General features: G+C 41.6%; 1 protein-coding gene across 18 annotated transcripts in view; it reads left to right on the top strand.

Moving 5' to 3' along the window:
* Kcnma1 (potassium calcium-activated channel subfamily M alpha 1) overlaps window positions 1-21623 on the top strand; it is a 691955-nt gene that overhangs the window by 636557 nt on the left and 33775 nt on the right. For 10 of the 18 annotated variants that reach the window (XM_076931239.1, XM_076931244.1, XM_076931240.1 and 7 more), the window contains 3 exons: window positions 11707-11820; window positions 12608-12688; window positions 17773-17903. In XM_076931239.1, the coding sequence (XP_076787354.1) occupies window positions 11707-11820; window positions 12608-12688; window positions 17773-17903 (326 nt within the window). The remainder of the gene's footprint in view (window positions 1-11706; window positions 11821-12607; window positions 12689-17772; window positions 17904-21623) is intronic. The other 8 variants (XM_076931248.1, XM_034498542.3, XM_076931242.1 and 5 more) reach the window with 1 other exon arrangement.

The raw sequence follows: 21623 nt of genomic DNA, 5'->3' as shown, positions 1-21623 counted from the left end.
AAGCAGTTAAAAGAGGCTTGGGAAATAGTTTGGTCAAAAAAGTACTTGCATGCAAGCATAAGGACCTGAGTTCAATCCCAAAAACCATGTATAGAAGCCAGCCATGGCAGAGTTTTTGTAATCCTCGAATTGCAGAATTAGAAACAGTGGATCCCTGGGGCTTGCTGGTTGGCCAGCTTATCTTAATTAGTGAATTCTAGGTCAGTGAGAGACCCTGCATCAAATAAAACAAGGAAGATGGCATCTGGAAGAAAGATACCTGGAATTGACCCATAGACTACATATATCCATGCACACTCGTACATGCAAATGCACACACAACCACACAACACACCCATACACAAGAAGTTAGTATTTGGAAGTACTTACTATAGTGGTAAAAGTTGGCTGATATTACCAACCCATTTATAATCTTCATAGCATATTACTATTCCATTTACAGATGAAGAAATTGAGACACAAAAATTAAATTGCCCTAGATCTCAAAACTAGAAACTAAAAGAGGCAAAGCTCAATGGTCAGTCTGTCATAGCTCATTTCTGATTGTAGGTTGTAGTCAAAGAATAATTAGTGCTCACACCTTATGCGCATGGGCAGGGTCCCAGAATGGACTCTCAGAATTAAACTAGTACATATTTATATCCCCTTATGATAATTGCTGTGTGCATACACACCCCTGTTCTTTCTAGATCCAAAGTGCTAACTATACATATATCCTTCAATAAAACCATATATACTGAATATTGTTTAGCCCTAAAAAGAAAATAAACCTGAAAATAGCCCTGAAAAGAAAAGTCGTTTCATTTAAAGGACTGTTAAAGGCTTGGCACCTTGGTATCTTTCTTGGCCTACTACATACCCTTTCTTTATGGCAGTGGTTCTCAATCTTCTCAATGCTATGACCCTTTAATATTGTTCCTCCTATTGTGGTGACCCCCAACCATAAAATTATTGTATTGCTGTTTCATAACTCTGTAATTTTCTACTGTTATGAATTGTAATATACATATCTGATCTGCAGGATGGTCTTAGGTGACACCTGTGAAAGGGTCATTCGAGCCTCAAGGCAGATCTCATCCCACAGGTTAAGAACTGCCCCTCCAGGTCCTTTCAGGGACAGCCGGTGGAGCGTCATCAGTGATGGGATTCTGCTTTTCTAAGTTATGTGGTCAATCCTTTGGTCACCTGATAAATCAGTCCCTTACAGCTACTTAACTGTCTTTGTATTTAAGAACAGTTGGTTGTTTGAGTTTCCTTGTGTGGTTTTACTTGGCTATTGGTTCACACTAAACCAAACAACTGGGGCCCACTTGGTATTTGGTAGTTTTAAATGTAAGAGGACATTTGAACTACAAGACAAATGCTGAGAAGCAAAGCCTACAGCCCTGAGAATGCAAGGGGACTGTTTATAATGAAAAGGTGGTTGCATTTCCAGTCAATCTATCACTTTAATGAGCTCTTTGTATTTCTTTGATTAATGTTCACAGAAGGGGGAGAAAAAATTGATGTAATGGAAACAAAATGCTATATAATCTTGGCAGCAGCAGGGGTGGGTTTCTATGTGTTTTATTAGCACCCACGTCACATCACCCTTTTGCAAATGTATATGTCTGCATGTTCCCTGACATAGCAATCCTCCAGTTTACTGGAAATGCAATCTGTCATGAAAGATGAGACCTTATGTTAGTAGCCAGACATCCTTTGTACCATTATAGTGGCAGCAGGAGGAAGAGCTATCCAGAGCAGGAATGGAGACTATCTAATAATGGTGAAAAGTCAGGCCTGGGTTCTGCCATCTTGAAATGAGGTGTCTACTAGACAGATGACAGTCAAGAGGAGCTGATGCAAGATGTTTAACCATGTACAAACATTAGCATGTAGTAAGTACCATACGATCAGTAGTGATCCATGTACTTTAAGTAAGGGCAGGAAAGGCATGGTGGAATTCAGAAGACAGCTGTGTGAAGCAACTCAATGCATGGGCAGACCGTCTCTAAGGCTTCTTAGAGGAAGTGGCTGAAAAGCTGTTTGGAAATGGAAGGGAGTGGGCAACAAGTTTGAAGTAGGTAAGCTAGGTAGGAGCAAGGCCAAGAGTGATAACATGCCACTCATCCCTGGAAAGCAGCTTCAGCTGGCCCTTACTGACTTAGTATACATAAAATATGGTGGCTTAACATGAACTTCTTACCGCCAAAGAGGACTTGGCTTGAGCACCCCATGGCCTCTGCTCTGAGAGTTGGTGGCTCCTATAAAATAGTGAGATGTTGAACAACGGCGTCCTGGGAATCTGGAACCTCCTCGGCTCTTGTTTCACCTCAAGTCTCCTGACTCTTGTAGCCTTGGTCTGGCCAGTTCCTTCTTGAAATTTCAGCCTCTCAAAATGAACTTTTATATCCCACAGAACAACAGACTGCCATGTCAGCAAAGCTACACTCAGACTGTAAAGGCCACACAGACACAGACACAGACACACACACACACACACAGAGAGAGAGAGAGAGAGACACACACACACACAGACACACAGACACACACACACACAGAGACACACAGAGACACACAGACACACAGACACACACACACACACACACACACACACGGCTTTAAAACTGCAGAGTTCTTTTCGACTTTGGTTAATTTATAATTTAAAAGTTGTCTCTTATTATCTAAATGAGGTGTACTCCCTTTAAAACATTCAAGAGCTCATGTAAGTAAAATTTGAGAAGACACAGTGTGCTTACACATTTTCTATGCATATCTGTATGTGTGAATTTATAGGTTTGTGTACGAGCATGTACACATGTGTGTGCATATATACAGAAGCCAGAAAGCAACTTCACGCTTCCTCAGGTACTGTCCACTGTTATTTATTTATTTATTTATTTACTTACTTACTTACTTATTTTTAGATGGAGTTTCTTGCTGGCCTGGACTCTCCAAGAAGGCTAAGCTTGCTAGTTTGTAAGCCCTGGAGATCTACCCATCCCCAGAACTGATTTTATTAGTGTGTGTCACCACACCCAAGTGTAACACAAGTTCTGGGGATTAGAATCAGTTGTTCTTGATTCCAAGTCAAGCATCTTACTGACCGGGCCATGTCCCTAGCCAAGGATCCCAATGTCACTACTCAAACATAAGAAATTTGACATGTTGTTTCCATAGATAAAAATACTTTTTAACCTTCAGAAATAGATCAGACATTATTTTTTAATGCCCTTGAGTGGTTTTTCATAACATATCTATTGGGTGAATCCTTAACACGATTTATTTCTTAAAGCGTGACATGCATGTTGCTTCCTGTTTTGTGTTATTCAGGAACTGCTAAGAAAAAAAATCAGGATACCATGTAATTAATAGAAGGGAATAATTGCTGTACACATATTGTTTTCAAAGCAAAATAGTTTGGAACAAAGTGCAGGTATAATGTTAAGTCCCCTGATTCATACTGTATTGTGAAGATTCAAAACAAATGAGGAAGTAAAAATAATTAATAGATAAACAGTAGGCAATTATATGATGCCATGCTTGCATAAATGAAATTACCTGACTGAGTAGATATTAGGCTTTTCCACAAATCTGTGGTTTTAGTTGTTTTTGAATAGTGTCTAATTCGTCCTGTTTCACCTCCCTCTCCCCCACTTTCTTCCCTTTTGCCCACTTCCTTCCTTTCTCCCTCCACCCATCCAGCCCTCCTTTTCTCCCTCCCTTCCAGAAACAAGCATAAGCCTATACATTCTTTAATAAGAGAGAGTTCTTAAGGGGTGACTCTTGACAGTATATTTGTTTTCCCTGTGTGAGATTTCTCTGGTTGGTGAGTTCTTAAAAAAAATACTGGGCCAACAGCTTTAGAGAAGACTCATTTGATTGGTTGGTTTCATTTGCCTGCACCTTGAATCAGATCCCAGATGCAAAGTGGAAAAAGGCTAACGCACTTTATGTAGCTGGTGGCATCAGCTCCCCAACATGTCAATGAAATACAGTCTCTACAAATATCACATCACAAAACAATATCAGTGTGACTTCCTGCAAAGAATTAGGACAGGGATACTAACTCAGGTCGTGTCACTGGTCACTCATAAGCATGTGGGAAAGTGAGTGAAGAAAAAGTCATATGCTTTGCTAGAACAATCTATAACATTGGCTAGAAAGATGAGTCAGTTCAGAGTGCTTTCCATTCTTCCAGAGGACCTGAGTCTGCTCCTAGCTCACAAATGCCTGTAATTCCAGCTCTAGGAGAGCTGATATCCTCTTTGGCTTCTGCATCCAGATGGCTTACATAGACAGGCACACACACACACATAATTAATAATATACTTTTAAAAAGGAATAATCAGTGACATAAAAACCACTTGTTGGGTATTTTCCCCAGTAATTGTACTCACTGGGGCCTTTGAGTGTAATAGAAATCTAACTGAAAATGCTACAAGAGTCACATGTCAGAGCTCAGTTTAAATTTTTATTTTTTCACCACCTGATTAATTTGCCTTGTCTCATTCACTCCAAGGTAGACTACTGAATGCTAGTGAATATTGCAGCCCCAGTTTATAGTCTTCTGGCTGTGTACTCTGTGTGTTTATGCGTGCGAGTGTGTGCATGCACGCACGTGTGATCATAGAGACCTAAGTCATCATGTTATCCAGCAGTGACCCTCCACCAGTCATTCTATGCTAAAGATAAAAGATTTCTTGGGATTCTCCAATCAACCACTTCAGATGACGAAAATGAGACTCAGGGCAGAGACAGTATTGGGTCTAAGATCACTAATCCAGTGACCAGCTGATGTAAGTCAGACAGTGGGTACCTGCTGACATCTGCTCTCTTCAGCTCCTTCCTCATATGAGGATCCCTCTCTATAGCAGTTGTTCATGGTGTAGAGATATGGAGATGGGCAAATTTGCCCTCCCTCTAGATAGTGTGGAACAGGAATCAGCCAGATCTCTGAGATTATAAGACCAACAAGAGGGTCTCTGTATTCTGACCTGATCATCAAAGGCCTGTGCTCTTCAACTTTAGGTCATTCTATCTTCCCTCCAAACCTCTGGCAGAAGATGATAAAGGCATCGAAGGCAGGGCCTGGGGTGCTGGCAAGCATGAGTATTCCCAGATCGTACATAGTAAGTGGCCCACCTGTAATCACAGTGCTTAGGGCACAGGTAGGGGATCATCCAGGCAAACCGGCAGAATCCAGATTCTTTGAGAGACCCTGCCTTCATAAGTTAATATAAAGAGCAATTGAGTAAGGCACCTAGCATCAACCACTGTCACACTCAGGGGTACACACAAAGGAATATGTATTCCCACACACCTGAATAACATACTGGCATACAATACATATACACACATGCACACAGGCACAATCACATATACACATGTGCATATACACATGCACGCACACACATTGGGTAATTGTGTATTATGCATATGCCTGCAAATCAGAAAGTGGTCAGTTGGAGTCCCATTTTGGCAATTTCAGAAGAACTTGTTACCCCAGTAAATGATCTCTTTTTAAACTTTTAAATTGCACCAGATTCCAACATTGGAATCCAGATCCAACTTGTAGAAAGTATATTAGTCCATTGCAAGGTTAACGTAAAGTTCTTCTCTTTGACAGGATTCTTCCGGTAGCTTTTCCCAACAATCTCTTTCCCAAACCAACCCTATAGGCATGGGTTATTTCTGCCCATCCAAGTTAGAAAGCAATCATGCCTCTTCAACAGAGTTTTCTTTACTTGGGCTGCTGATGAATTTGTTGGCATACACACAGCAGAAATGACTGCTGTGGCTATTACTGTAGTTGCTCAGGGGAGCTATTCAGATGCCTCATTTATTGGAGCTTAATAGATTAAAAGTCTAAATTGAGTCTCATGATATAAGCCTAATCAAGTTCTAATCTGCATAATTTTCCCATAAGCAGCAATGGGAAATTTGGATAATTGATGTTTCAGCAGCCGCCAATCATGTGTTAAATAGCACTGTTGCATTTACTTATCAAAATATTTTTATTGATCCTCACTTCATCTGACATTTGGTTTGGGGATCTTTTTTTTTCCTTGCTGGCATTAACAGGAAATCTAATTCATCTCCTAGATGATGTAACATGAGATGTTTCTCTTGATTTTTAACATGTCTTTATAGATCATTTTTAACGGTGATCTTTCCTTTTACAACTTCATATTGAATACCTGTCTCAGCGAACCTCGATGACTGGGCCTAATTTATTTCCCTAGTTTAACGTAGCATATGGATTTCTAACCATCATTTATATGCACACAATAAAAGATAATTTGGCTCACCCTTTGAGCCAATTCCTTTATGTTAAATCCATGGGGGTGTGGGAAGCACTTACCTTCACTTCTCCATCTATTCTAGGGGAGGTGATTGATAAGAATTTCCATCTCCCTCTCTCCCTGGGAAGGCTTGGGGATTTAACTAGGGAAGATTTAGAAAGTACTTTGTGTTTCCCCCATGGAAAAGTACTGCAATAAAGTATTTATTATACACACTGAGCTGTGCAGGCTGCTCTACCGAAGCAAGTTAAGTCTGACTGCAATGGCTCCCAGTCGTTGTGTGCTATTGCTTAAAAGTGAAAACAATTTAAAAAAAAGTTAGGCTGACTTGTCTCTCAAACTTGCCTGCCAGGGGTTGGGAGAGGGGATGGGGATGGAGGGATAGTGGGAGAAATATCCTCACATAGCTAGGGCATGGAACACACTATTGGATTAGTGGTTAATGCTTGGTGTCTTAGGTCTAACTATCTGGCTGTGGCTCCCAGATTTGTCACATTCCACTGGGGAAACTCCAGCAACTTCTCCATGCTTCTCAGTACCATTTTCTTTTTCAAAAAGTGATAGCATTAACAGGTCTCTCAACTCACACAGCTGTGATGAGGAATAAGTGAGGCAGCCATGAAAGTGCCTTTGTCATAGACTGGTGCATAGTGAGAAGCAAGAGTTGGCTTAGAGGAGCCCCAGGAACTCATGTGGTTCGGATCTGGCATCTGCTAGCCACATGGGATGCCCTTGAGCACACTTTCTACCCTCTCTATGGGTCATGGTTAGGCTCAAGCTTTCTCTTCAATAAAACCGTATTTGTTTAGGAAGGTCTTGAGACCTAGGTCATGAGAACATAAATTCTCCTTCCGCTGCAGTGCTATCTCGGTCTCTTTTCATCATTCTCAGTTACCTTAATCAATTTGGCTCTACAGCATCCTTCCATTTGCTTTGAGCCCCATAAATGTGTGACATTGAGCCATCACCCCTTTTCAGCACATTCAGCCTGCATTGGCCCACAGAGCTCTTTTCTAGTCTTCTAATTTGCCTGTGTCATAGGTAGCTGGACTCTTAGATGCAGCAAAACCCAGCATGCATGTGTACAACAGGAATCAGAAAGTTTTTTTTTTCTTTTTTTTTTTTTTCATTCTTATGCTTAGTCCCTTCTCCACTTCTTTTTTTAACTCAAGGAAAATTTTTATAGGTTTTAGAGATGATAATTTAGTTACAACATTTCTCCCTTGCCTTTCTACCCTCCAAGTCGTCCTCCCATGTATACTTCCTCCACGTGCCTTCAAATTCATGGCCTTTCAAAAAATTAGTGATATTGTATGCATATGTATATATACACATACATATACATACACATTCCTAAATATAGTCTGTTTAATTGGTATAATGCTTCCTGAATGTGTGTTTGTAGGGATGACCATTGGCACAGGAAACCAATTGGTATTAGAGGTCTTAGAGGGAAGTGTGGAAGAGGGGACAGAAAGAATGGGAGATCCTGAAAATAAAGAAAGGCTGTGAACATCCCTGCAAAATAAGACCATTGCAGTCCCAGATTCACAGCAGCTACAGATGCCTATGTTGAGTCTGTTTAAGAACTGGCCCAAACAGTCAGTTATGGATGGAGGAGGGGCTTGGGGCTCCCTGTTGATGGACCAGTCAACAGTCAGGCATGGATGGAGGAGGGACTGGGGCTTTAGCTCAATACTGAATTACTGACTTCTGATAGATCCAATGAGAAGAGAAAACATAGCCTTAGCCATACAACCCCTGATAACCCAACCAAGCTCCAGTGGATAGTCTGAATCCAAGAGTCATGCAGGTGGCCCTGATTACACTAAATGGGTCACAAAATAGACCCAAAAGTCATCAATCCTAGAATGGGATGGAGAAGGATTGGTGGCAGATAAGAAATGGTACTGGGAAGAGTAATAAAAATCGCATCCATGAAATGGAATAGCCAGATAACAAAATAACAAAATAACTCAGTAAAAATATTTTTAAAAATTTTAACAGACTTAGGAGAAAGAAAATACCAGAACTTGAACCTGTAACTTCCAGCTTCAAGTCTATTTTCTTAACTAGTCCCATTTATTTATTTATTTATTTATTTATTTATTGCTACAACTCAATTCTGTTATACATAAGCTGGATGTTCAACTAAGAAGGAAATTCTCTGGCCTAATATTTTTTCTATTGCCCATGAAATGTGAACATACAGCCCAAGATCATGCCAGTTAAGATGGTGGTTTCTTGATGCTAAGTGAATAACAGAGATGCATACCAATCACAGCTGCCAGTGAGGACTGAGATTCAGGACAAGGGGGCTTCCCTGGAAGGAGAGGAGGTAGTCTAGGGAAACCATTTCTAACTCCATGGAGAACAGCGCTAACAAATTAAAGTATTAGAGTCTAAGCAAAAACTTTGGCAAGCCACAAATTCATCTTGAACCCTTTCTAACTGAGGTTTCTTATTCTATATCTCTAACACTGACATTCTTAATTCTTTCTTTTGGCAAAATGAAGAGCTGTCTCCCATGTTGGAGCATTTCCTAGTTTTTCTAGTCTATGGCTAAAGGTCCCTGGTGAATGTGCCACAAGTCCAGGCTTGAAAAAACACAGGCCACCCATGTTGTTCTATGTAAAAATGTACGGGGATCCCAAGGATAAAAGGGTGGAGACCTGAACATTGTTGAGATCTGCTTCTTTGTTAACCATGACTTGATGATGACATCCAAACTCATCCTCCTATCTCATTCCTTCAGGTGGAATACACCTGCATTTCTCTTCTCTTCAAGTTCATTTAGGGAGTCTACGTCACCCTGGTACTTCAGAACATAGTTTCCCATATTAAGGCCCTAAGCGGGAAAACCAGCGTTAATCAAGTCTGATTACTGGTAATACAACTATATGAGATGAAGGGGGAAAAAAATCTATACTTTTAAATTTTTGCCCTAGCCCTTTAAAGTGTGAGGGCAGAAAAGCAGCAAAATAGGAGGAGGTGTGGTTGGCCTGAAGTTCTCTTGTTAACATTAATATCCTGTTCTGGGGTCACATGTGAAGGAGAGACAGACCTTCAGTGGAAGCATGTCTGTCTACCCTTCACAGTCGGTCAGTTGCAGATGCTGGTGGAGATGCCTTGGAGACTGTGGAAGAAATGAAATATGTAAGCCAAGTGTAAGAGGCCCAGGAACAAGCACCCCATTTCTAAATGAAGGTTTCATGCAAAGGAACTGAGACTTTCCACAGCTAAAATAATGGGATCTTTAAATAAGATAAAATAGAAGGATGCTTTGGCTTGTTGCAGGCTCTGCAACAAAATACAGCTTCCCCAATGCTGTAGGGCCTGTATCTCTGCCTGCTTTATGGGTGCTACCCTTTGAGGCGCACACCCATATTTTCTCAAGTCAGCATTTGATGACGGCTGTCAAAATACAGGCCATGTATTATGCATATAGCATTACCGATGTAAGGTGTTTACTTGTCAAGTTGAAGAAATTCAAAAAACGTCACATCCACTGAATCTGCACAGCTGTCACTTGCAATTTTTCATGCTTTTGAATGCAACTTCTGATGAAAACAGTTTATTTCTTCCCCTTCACTGTTCAAAGGGAAGGAAACAGCTAACATTTAAAATGCATGCTCCTGGTTATGCGGTTGGCTGAAAACAGACAAATCCCAAAGTTTAGGAGGAAGAACGAACACCAACTCACTGAACGTGAGTTGGTCTATATGAGGAGTAATAATATTATAAAAAAAAATTGAGTGCAATCAGGGAATAGATATTAAGTAATACTTCTTATACTTCCTGAGTAGTGAGTATAGCACTTGATAGAATATTTATATAAAGGAGAACAGAAAATGAAAAGGCCCCTTATATGTCTCTGGCACTTTGTGCTTATGAACCTTCCATGGGATGCACAATTATTGAGCAGAAAACATCCCCAAATGAATGTCGGCATGAGCCCAGCCTTGTCTCATGACAACTGATGACTGTCTGCAGAATGAGGTTCTTTGCCTGATTTGGAACTTCAATTTGGAAATGAATCCAAGTCTCCTTGTACCTTTAAATCTCTCATCCATTGGTAAGCCAACGTAGAGATGAGAAACCAAGGAGTCTGGCATAGTGTTGCACACCTCTAATCCCAGTACTTAGGAGGCAGAAGTAGGTGGATCTTTGTGAGTTCAAGGTCAGCCTGGTAGACATAATGAGTTCCAGACTAACAATGGCCATATCTTATCTCTCCAAAAATGTTTTTTAATTAAATAAGATGAAAACCAGAAAACAAACCAAAACAAATAATAGCACAAGGTTGACAGCTGCTATATGCTTCAGTTGGAAAATGATTTTCTAACCAATGCAAGTGTGATACAGAGAACTTCACTGTCTTTGTGTGTCTTTGCCTGCATCCTCAACAGATCACTCAATGGGTTTAGCTAGAGAAAGTCTCACTTTTACTAGATGTGGCATCCCAAATCTTAAACTCTCTCTCTCTCTCTCTCTCTCTCTCTCTCTCTCTCTCTCTCTCTCTCTCTCTCTCTCTCTCTCTCTCTCTCTCTCTTTCTCTCTCTCTCTCTCTAATAAATCTCATGATTTCTCAATAGTGCTGGGTTAGTTACCTCAGGAATTCAAGGATAGTTCTAGTACTTAATTCAGACAGTATCAGCAAGTTACTTTTGCTACTTCAACCTAGTTCAAAGATGGATTTGCTGGGTGTAGGATCTGTGGGCCAATGAAACAGTGTTCTGGGGGAAATCAAAAGAGATGTCTTTCTGTGTGATTATTTTTAAAAACTAAGGAACAACTGCTGAAAGCCTCTGGGTTGAACTTCCTCATTAAGCAGAAGGAAATGCCATCAGCTGGCTTAAGAAAATAGGCAGAATGAGTTTAGATAGGCTGTAGTAACAACCAACAAAACGTTTCTGTGGTTTACAATAAACTGTCATTCTCTTTCACTTAGAATGTTTTATGGGTCAGGGCAGCTGTCTGGACTCATCTCCATGGTGACCCATGTCTCCATATTAGGTGTGGTTTGGGAAGGGAAGGACAAAGTCATATACCAGAAGTAATGTGTGCTTCTTTGCTTGCTTTTCATTAGCAAGAACATTTTGTATGTCCTACAGTCCTTCCTACCTAAGGGTAACTAGGCACAGTGCTAACTATTTGACATGAGAGGGGAAACTGTAAGCAGTATAAACATTGCTATGGTCTGGATTTTTAGGAAGGTGTCAGAGTAAGATAGAATTTCTTCAAGTGGTTTTTCTCTAATGTCCTAAAAAGCAAACAAACAACAAAAAGCTTGCTGAGTTTATCCTGAGTTACTTAGTGACTGGTCAATGCATTGTGTACATTGCATTTTGAGAGTTTGTATGTATGCTAGACTTTATCAAGTCCAAATTTTCTCCTCCTCTGAATTTCTCCCCACTAGGTTTCACACCTCCTGGAATGGACAGATCATCGCCTGACAACAGCCCAGTGCACGGGATGTTACGCCAGCCATCTATCACAACCGGGGTCAACATTCCCATCATCACGGAACTTGGTAGGGGATCACCGTAGCTTAGTGGGTGGGCGCTCTGTCTTTCAGACTATGGACAATATAAGAAGTTTGGCCTGCTCTTTAGCTTTTTAGGCATTTTAGATTGCTGTGGGACTTGAGGTGGAATAGTGAAGGTGAGGTTTGAGTCGAGATACAGCAGATTATTTGAAGGAAAAACTGTTCTATCTTTCTCAAAAGACAAATAGACAGTTTCCTTCCTGCTGGTCCCTGTTTTCAAAGGAGCATGAGAATGGCTTTGAAATTGGGGCATCCATTTGGGAAGGGGAAAGAAAAGAGGTACGAATTCTTCTTGAAGGCACCTCTTCTGAGTGTTCTGTTTCAAAGGCTCCTACTGTTGCAAACCCTGCTCAGAACCTCAAGTCTAAGCCCATCCCGCCTGAGAATGGATCCCCTTTGAGGACCGGGTCACATGTCTGTTTGCTCCGCTATATGGCAACTCCACCTTGACCCAGTCCTAGTTGAGATTCTTACCAAAGGTCATTTTCAATAAATGACTGAAATATGAATGTGGGGGGAAGGTGCAGGGTTTGAATGCTATAATATATAGCCAATAGAATCCAACTTCTGACATGCCCATGCCATTCTCTGGTAGCCTGTGTGAAGTTAAAATATCTACTGAATGGCTCTTCCCCTGAGACAATACAGACTCACTATTGTCTGGGTGGCTTAGCTTGAGAATGCTGCCTCTGTTTTTCCCTCACTCTTTTCTTCTTTTCTGTACTTTCCTCCACTCCCTTTCCCTGGACCCTTAAATGCTGTATCCAATTAGCTAAGCCGGGCAAGTTGCCTTTGGTATCAGTCAATCAGGAAAAAAACAGTGGGACGCACATTCTAATGATAACGGAGTTGGGTAAGAAGTGCTTGTCTTCCTTGACATCAGTATTTTCTTTTGTTCTGATCTTGGTGTTTCCAACTCTCATTGGCTCCCTCCACCACCCCTTTCATTTCGCTGGCTGTAACAGAAAGGCTACCCCATGGCACTGCTTTGAATGTGTTTTATTTGTGGCTCTGGTTGGAATCGACTGTCTTGTTCTGGCCTTTCTTAATGATTTTTTTCCCCACACAGCATCAGTAAACCTTTGATCACACCCACCTGACCTGGCAGTAGCTGCCAAAGCATCTCTGCTCTAATTCATTTTCTGTGGCCCAAGCCTTTCTCTCTCTCTCTCTCTTTTAAATCCCACGTGTGCCCGCTCTCCCCTGGCTCCTCCCGGCATTCCTCTTCCAACATGCTGTCAGTTTGACTGACATGTCTTCACTGCTCTCCGAGGAAGTCAAAGGAGAAATATAAAAATTTTAAGATAAGAAATCCTAGACAGCACCTTCCCTCCAGCTGTTTATTTTTCTTTATTCTGACTTTATTTGCCTTTTTTCCCCCTACTAGGCCTTCTCTTAGAAGTTCTGCTTCTGAAGCCATAAAAAGCAGCTGGTTCCCAGGGGATCCTTTCTTACTTAAGCCAGATTCCAAGAAGGGTGGTGAACAGGCTGACAGCCCTACACTCTGACCCCCGCCCTGCTGGCCCAAAGCCCTCGCTGGAAGGTTCACAATGGATTTATCTCAAAGATAAAGGCCCCTGGTCATGACTGCATTTGTCAGACCCCTCCATGGTTCCCCATGACTTGGTTAATAACCCACGAAGGGCACCCATCAGCAGCAGGTCTCACAACTGAAGATTGATCTTCTAAATAGACACAGCAAAGGGCTTTTCAGCAGAGGCATAGGAGGAGGGGTGAGAAGCACCTGCCTTCACAGGACTCACAAATGAAATGAACATTCCATTTTCTTGGCCCCCAAATATATTTCAAAATAAGAGAGGAGGCTTTTAACACAGTAATCGTGCTTGCGAGGTGTCTAGAAATGAAGGAATAAATTGTCTACCATGCAGCCCTGCGTTGTTGTTAGACAGAACTATTTATCTGGACAAATTCACTCAGGTCAAGGAGCATCACACTGTTTTCAACAGTAGGAGAAGTGTCTTTTTTATGGTTAGCATGGTTGGCTAAGAGCCTGGGTTTCTCCATCGTTCTTCTTAGAACCATAGGGCCATAAAAGACCAAGGAAGTTCATGTACCCCAGATGACTGTTTTGAAAATTCACCGAACATCTCCAACACAGATCCCTACAGCAGCTTTCAAAAGCACCCATGCCAAGAATTTCTCTTTTCATTTAGAGTCCGTGCGCTATTAACTGACTCGAATATCCTGATTTTTGATAAGGGGAAAAGGAAAAGCAAAACGGTTGGGGCTCTAAATACAAAGCAGTAATTTGGTTATCAAATCTCCTAACCAAATCTCTTTTGCACCAGACTTTTTCCCCCTTCAAGCTTCAGAGTTCAGGCCATTTCTTCCTCCTACTCCGAAGTCTAGTTTCTCTAGGAGCCACACCACTCTCCTCATACCAAGCCTCCTCCCACTTCAGCCCTGCAAATATTCACTATTTATCACCTGCCCTGGGATGTGTGCTCCATTGAATTGCCCCAGCCAGATGCCCCTTAAAAGACACAGAGTCAGGGCAGGAGAGATGGACATGGGATAAAGTGCTTGCTGCACAACCATGAGGCTCCCTGAGTGCTGACCCTGAGCATCCACATTCAAGCTGAGCTTGGCAAGGTACATCTTGTAGTTCTAGTCCTTGGGGACAGAAATGAAAGGATCCCGGAGGCTTGCTAACCAGGTAGTCTAGCTGAGTTGGTGAGCCCAAGATTTAGTTGTGAGACAGACCCTGTCTCAGAAAATAATGTAGAAAGTGATTGAGAAAGACAACTATTGTTAACCTCTACTTTCCACACGCATACACACATGAACACATACATACATAAACACACACAAAGATACAACCAAGGCCAAACACATTTTAAGACTGTACTATACTGCAGCCCTCATCCATCCCAAAATTTCCATGATAAAAGCTCCTGACATTTCCATGAGGAAAACTTTGAAGCCATTTAACAAGCTATTTCACAGCTATATTTGATCACCTGCATTGTGGGGCAATGTCACACATTATGTAATTGCTTATTGGGAATGGTGTACTTTATGACCCATGTAGTTGCTATTCTGGGAAATGGGCATCGGCGACTTGAGCTGTTACCTTTCTAAGACTGGTGATCCCAGAACAATAGGCAAGTATTTCACTGAACCATGACTCTTGTCTTGACATCTTCTTCCAGTAGCCTACATCTTTAGATCACTGAACATCCAGAGTTGTTTCTTCTACTTGGGGCCACAGAAAAGTAGCACTGTCTCCTACCCATCTCCTTATACATAAAGAAGAGAGACATTGCTCCACTTGGAATGATAGTACAACCACCATCAGCTGCTGCTATCAACAAATAATAAAGTCATACGCTAGTACATGTGCTCTCTTTTTTCTGATTCCCAGAGTAGAAGTACTGTAATCATTACAACATACTTTTAGAATTTCAGAAGACACAACTATAGACTCGGGGCTTAGCTTAGTTGATATGGAATGCTTGCTTAACATGAACAAAGCCCTGGCTTCAATCCCTAGCACTTTATAATAAACTGACCACTCAGTACCACGCCCACAGTTCCTATACTGCAACGGTAAAGGGAAGCATCAGAAGTTCTCCATAATCTTCCGTGACATAAGAAGTTTGAAGCAAACCTAGGATATCTGAGACACTGTCAAGAAGAGAGAGAAGCAGAGACAGGGTTTTAAAATCTTTAAAAAATATTTATTTATTTCTCTTGTATGTGTGTGAGTCTTTGCCTGCATATATGTATGTGGCTCATGTGTGTGCTGGGTGCCTGCAGGGAACAAAAGAGTATGTTGGGTTCTCTGGATCTACAGTTACAGGTGAGCCACTGTGCAGATGCTAGGAAGCCTATGCAGGTTCTTTGTAAGAACAGCAAGTGTTCTTAATCACCTTAATCATGAAGCCATCTCTCCCTTGCCTGGTTTAGAAACCTTAATCTTCATTTATAATTCTAGAGGATGGCAGGGGCCCCTAACAAATTGGTTTCTTATATTTGGCCTACTGAGAGAGAGAGAGAGAGAGAGAGAGAGAGAGAGAGAGAGAGAGAGAGAGAGAGAGAGAGAGAGAGAGAGATCCTTTCCAGAGAAAAAGGAAGGGAAATAAAGAAGAAGAAAATGAAACATGGAGACAGCCTGCTGGCTGGGCCACTGGTGGAGCTTGTCTTATTGAATCTAGTTTGAACACTAAAGCCACTTGTGATTGGCTGATCCCAAGCTATTTATTACAAGAATGTGTTATACCATTTCCACATGGAGTGCGGCTACAGTTCATGACATACACTTTTAGCCAAATGTGAAGTAGGTATGGAGACAGCTTAGGGCCCATCATAATTTAATTTAACAGAACCACTTTGAGGGTTCATAAGTAAACCTTTAGTGATTCTGAGAGGAGTAGAAAGAGGCTGGATATTTCCATAATGTCATGGATTGATCAACAGTCAAGATGTCAGCCTCCATTTATCCAGGGCTCAGCATGCCCTGGGTCCTGTATCAAGAGGCTCTGAGCTACTTCTTGAGAGACTGCAGAACTTTCTTGTTTTACAGTGAGAGCGACTTGGCTGCAGGATCATGAAATGTTTTGTCAAAGAACTTAATGACAACATCAGACTGGGGACTTTCACCTGCTCTCCTGCAATTCACTTGCTGCTGACACAACTGGGACCCAAATGTGATCAAATTTGAAAAAATTACGGCAAAGATTTGCCTCTATTAGAGTCATTCTCCAGGGTGGCAAAAAAGATGGTGTCATTTAAAAATAATTCCATGCCTAGCCTTTCATCCTATTATCATTTATTGTGACTCATGCAATAAACAAAAGGGTTTTTTTTTTTTTTTTGTTGTTGTTGTTTTAAGGAAAGTTGTCAAGAAAGTCCTTTTAAAAAATTAAAACAATAACTCTAGAAAAGAGAATTAGCTGCAGATGGATTCAGAAAAAGACACAGAAAGGAAACCTCATCAGTTCTTTTCCTAAAACTACCTTAATTGTTCCAGCAGTCACAAGTGTACCTCTTCCCAACTCCCCACACTTCCCCCCATTACTTGCTCTGCAAAATCGATCATTTGTGAAGCCAAGAAAGGAATGGAAGTTAATTTATCATTTAATGTTTTATAAGTTAAAGACATCTCACTTATCACTCATTTTATAAATTAAAGCACAACTCATCAGTCTGTGGGTGTATGCAAGAGGAGTCCCTTGGGGGTTCCTCAGATGACAATGAAGGAAGACATTTTGCCCTGGCCATGTCTTCTTCTAGAATACAGAGGAGGCAGAGCTGTTTAGAAGGGGAAGCAGAGTATGGGGAAATTTGCAGAGAAAGTCAGAAAGCAGCAGGAGGCATCCAGGATCCATTCCCATGTGTTGAGTAGGACCCACTGAGCATGAGCATGAGTTCAGAGAAGAGGCACACCAGGTACTACCCGGGCCCATCCTTGGGGCTATCTGTAGGTCCTACCTGCGGGTAAACTGCTTGCCATTTGCCCTTGCTGCATTTCTGATCCATTGCTTTTCTTTCTGAGTAAGTTGCTTTCTTTTCTTTGCGGCTAACCTTACCATCCCAGCATGGCTACTCATGGCCATGTCCCTCTATTAGAGGACTTGGCTACCAAAAAATGCCTTAGGGTGTTTCTTGGTCATGATTGTAAGACTGTAACAAAGGACTGGTCAACACTATCAACATGCCAGTCCTTAGCAGTTGCCATGGAATAACCCTGCTTGACCTCATTGCTCTCCAGGTCTTAGAAGTTAAAACAATCCTGTAGGAGCAGGCCATTTGAGTCCCAGTGCTTGCCAACCCTGGGATCCATCAACAACTTCCCCATGCTTGTTTCTTTTGCAGTAACTTAAGTGTCTCTAACCCAGTCACTTAACTATCTCTCTGGCTTTACTGACCCATGTGTAGTCTTCAGTGCTAATTCTTATTTTATGCCTCTTCTAGTGAACGATACTAATGTTCAGTTTTTGGACCAAGATGATGACGATGACCCGGACACAGAGCTGTACCTCACACAGCCCTTTGCTTGTGGGACAGCATTTGCCGTCAGCGTCCTGGACTCACTCATGAGCGCGGTGAGTTGTCTAGCTTCTTTTTCTCCACTCAAGGGGTGGGATAAGTACCCATGGGCTGTCTTCACAACAGAAGACAATGGCAGGAACTTGAGCTGTGCATGGAAAAGAGCAGAAGTTCATGAATGTTTGTCTTTAGAAAGGATACCAGTGTTTATCAATCACACAAGTCAATTTTTATTATAAATTCCTCAACATGCAGGGAAAACAGGGAAAGCTATGGCCTGGGTTGGAAGATAAAAGAGACACCACTTAAGGAAATAAATATTTCATACCAAGATGTGAGAATCTCTCAAGGAAGATAAAGGAAGCTGAAGCAGAATGAGGAAGGGACAGGGAAGACATTGAAAACCATGTTCAGGAGTCTTTGGACTTAATACTAAAGAGTGATCTGGTTCATGTCTGAAATACTTGCCTTATCTGATAGGTGGGGATGTTTTGGTCAGGCAAGATTGAGGGTGGTGTCCATGTAAACATCTCATCTAGCTGGAGGGAGGGTAGTTCTGATAGTGATGCAGGCAGGTGGGTGGGTCTGAGTATTCACTGGTAAAACAGGGAACATTTGGGAATAGCCTGAATGTGAACAGAAAGTAGAAAGGACAGTGTGCCAAGGATGACACCAAAGTCCCTGCCTGTCACTAAAAGACTAGACCGTGGATGAGGACCAGGCACAGGGCTCTTCTCAGCAGAAGGGCAGGGACAGAATGATGGCAAAAAGGAGCTGTTGGCTGAGACATTAAAAGCAGTTGTTTCACTTAATAACGTGATGTGCATCAAGTGGTCAAGCCATTTTTTTTTCCATTTTGTGACCCTCCAAACAAATAACAATTAAGAAAGCACATTTCAGCATAGTGGCAGCATTATTCACTACAACAGACAACAGCAGGTGTTTAGAACAGGCCGCAGCAGGTACTGGGAATCCTTCCCAATAGTGTCTTTCTTTACCAGATAGACAGCACTCTTCATTTTGCAATAATCAAATTCACAGTTTGTGAAAATGGGGTGTGGGCTGGATAAAAGCTGACCTTTGCTGAACCCATGGAGCAGGGTTTTAGTGAGCATGTTAAACTATGAACGTACCTCAGAGGGTGTTTTTCCACACATACATTCTCACATTGCTAAAGAAGGTCCTTCTCCTGATTGTGGTATGCAACTTACATGCTAATTATGCATTATTATCCTCTATTCATTAAAATTAATCCCAAAAGGATTACTGTGTGAGGAAAGAGGAAGACATGAGGCTTTCAGATATGAATTTACTTTATTCTATATGACTGAACATAGTACAAATGTAAGCATAGCTTAGTGAAATATCGGAATAATGGTTTTAAAAATAACTATGAAATAACATCACCTGAATTAAGGTTGATTGGTGGCTTTTGTAGCCAATAAGACATATCAGTGGGCCCAATACAGGGTCCTCCTGGTTTTCTGGGTACTGTGACTGACCTTAGGGTTGCTGCTGATGTTGGCTCGGTTTATACAAACCCTTGAGCAGGCTGGAAAGAACAATAAACATACATGATTATGTTCAGTAAAGCACCAGATTCTCTGTAGGAGGCCAGATCTTGTCTCTTTAGAAATGTCACTTTAATTCTGATCCTAATTTCAGAGATTTTAGAACTCTGATCTTACTGAAATACAAGTAAGCTGTTTATGGAAGTTTTTTTCAGAAGAGAAAATATTGTTAAGAGCTTTTTAAAACTCAAATTTATAACATTTGTATTTCTAGGCAGACAGTCAATGTACTCCAGGTAGGATTAGATACATCATTTATAAAGGGTGTGTTTTTATAAATTACTGAGAATTCTGAAATAGTAAAGCTGTACAACTGAGCAGGCCAAACACTTGTGAAACCAGTGATAATCTGAAGCTGATGGCATTGAAGCTTCTGCACAAAGGGGCACGTGATTGACAGCCTGGAGGTGGGGCATATAACAGTGTGGAATGGGGCATTATCTGCTTATGAGTTGTAAGACTAACCATTGAATAGCATCACTAGGGAGTCAATTCTCAGAAACTCAGATAAGTTGAAATGAACTGATTTCTTTTTTTTTTTAACTTGTTTAAAAATTGGATATTATATTTACATTTCAGATTTTATTCCCTTACCCCATTCCCACCACCACCCAGGAACCCCCATCCCATCCCCCTCCTCCTGCTTCTTTGAGGATGTGTCCCCACCTACTCCCTACTCCCACCTCCCCACCCTCGAATTCCCCCCCCCCCCCCCCCGCCCAGTGTTTAGCCTTCATGGGACCAAGGATCTCCTCTCCCACCTATGCCAGACAAGGCCATCCTCCCCTACATATACAGATGGAGTCATGGGTCTCTCCCTATGTGCTCCCAGGCTGGTGGTTTAGACCCTGGGGAGCTCTGCCTGGTTGATATTGTTGCTCTCCTCATGGGGCCACAAACCCTTTCAGCTCCTTCAGTCTTCTCTCTAACTCCTCCACTGGGAACCCCTTGATCAGATCAATGGTTAGCTGTGAGCATCTGCCTCTGAATATGTCAGACTCTGGCAGACCTCTAAGGAGACAGCTATATCAGGCACTTGTCAGCATGCACTTCCTGACATCCACATCAGTGTCTACCTTTGGTGACTGCACATGGGATGGATACCCAGGTAGAATGGACTCCAGATGGCCCCTCCTTCAGTTTCTGTCCCACACTTTGTCTCCATATTTGCTCCCTTGAGTAGTTTGTTACTCCTTTTAAGTAGGACCAAGGCACTCACACTTGGTCTTCCTTCTTCATGAGCTTCATGTGGTCTGTGAGTTGAATCTTGGCTATTTCAAGCTTTTGGGCTAATATCCACTTATCAGTGAGTAAATACGATGTGTGTTCTTTTGTGATTGGGTTACCTCACTCAGGCTGATATTTTCTAGTTACATCCATTTACCTAAGAATTTCTTGAATTCATTATTTTTAATAGCTGAGTAATACTCCATTGTATAAATGTACCACATTTTTTTGTATCCATTCCTCTGTTGAAGGACATCTGGGTTCTTTCCAGCTTCTGGCTATTATAAATAAGGCTGCTATGAACATAGTAGAGCATATGTCCTTGTTATATGTTGGAACATCTTCTGGGTATATGCCCAGGAGTGGTATAGCTGGGTCCTCAGGTAATGCTATATCTAATTTTCTGAGGAACCACCAGAGTGATTTCCAGAGTGGTTGTACTAGCTTGCAATCCCATCAACAATGGAGGAGTGTTCCTCTTTCTCCACATCCTTGCCAGCATCTACTATGGCCTGAGTTTTTGATCTTAGCCATTCTGACTAGTGTGAGGTGGTATCTCAGGGTTGTTTTGATTTGCATTTCCCTGATGACTAAGGATGTTGAGCATTTCTTAAGTTGCTTTTTGGCCATTCAAGTTTCTTCAGTTGAGAGTTCTTTGTTTAGTTCTATACCCCATTTTTAAAATAGGGTTATTTGGTTGTCTGGTTTCTAATCACTCTTTTCAAAGATCATCCATATCAATTTCTCTTGATACCAAATTGAAGTGTTTGGGACAAAGTGGCTTGTGCCATACAGGTGTGATAGCCTGTAAGCAGTATTTTTACTACATTCGAGCCTGGAGTAAATCATTCCAGGAACTTAGTACTTGTTCCTCACACTTCTCATTAGCAGCATTAATTACTGAGGGCCCGGAACTATGTAACACACTCCAGTGATACAATCTGATCTTTCAGACCACAGTGTGAAAAAAAAAAAACA

Source organism: Arvicanthis niloticus, chromosome 3 (assembly GCF_011762505.2).
Source record: "Arvicanthis niloticus isolate mArvNil1 chromosome 3, mArvNil1.pat.X, whole genome shotgun sequence".
Lineage (NCBI taxonomy): Eukaryota > Metazoa > Chordata > Mammalia > Rodentia > Muridae > Arvicanthis > Arvicanthis niloticus.
The sequence above is the reverse complement of the archived record's forward strand: the minus strand, read 5'-3'. Positions and strand labels throughout refer to the sequence as shown.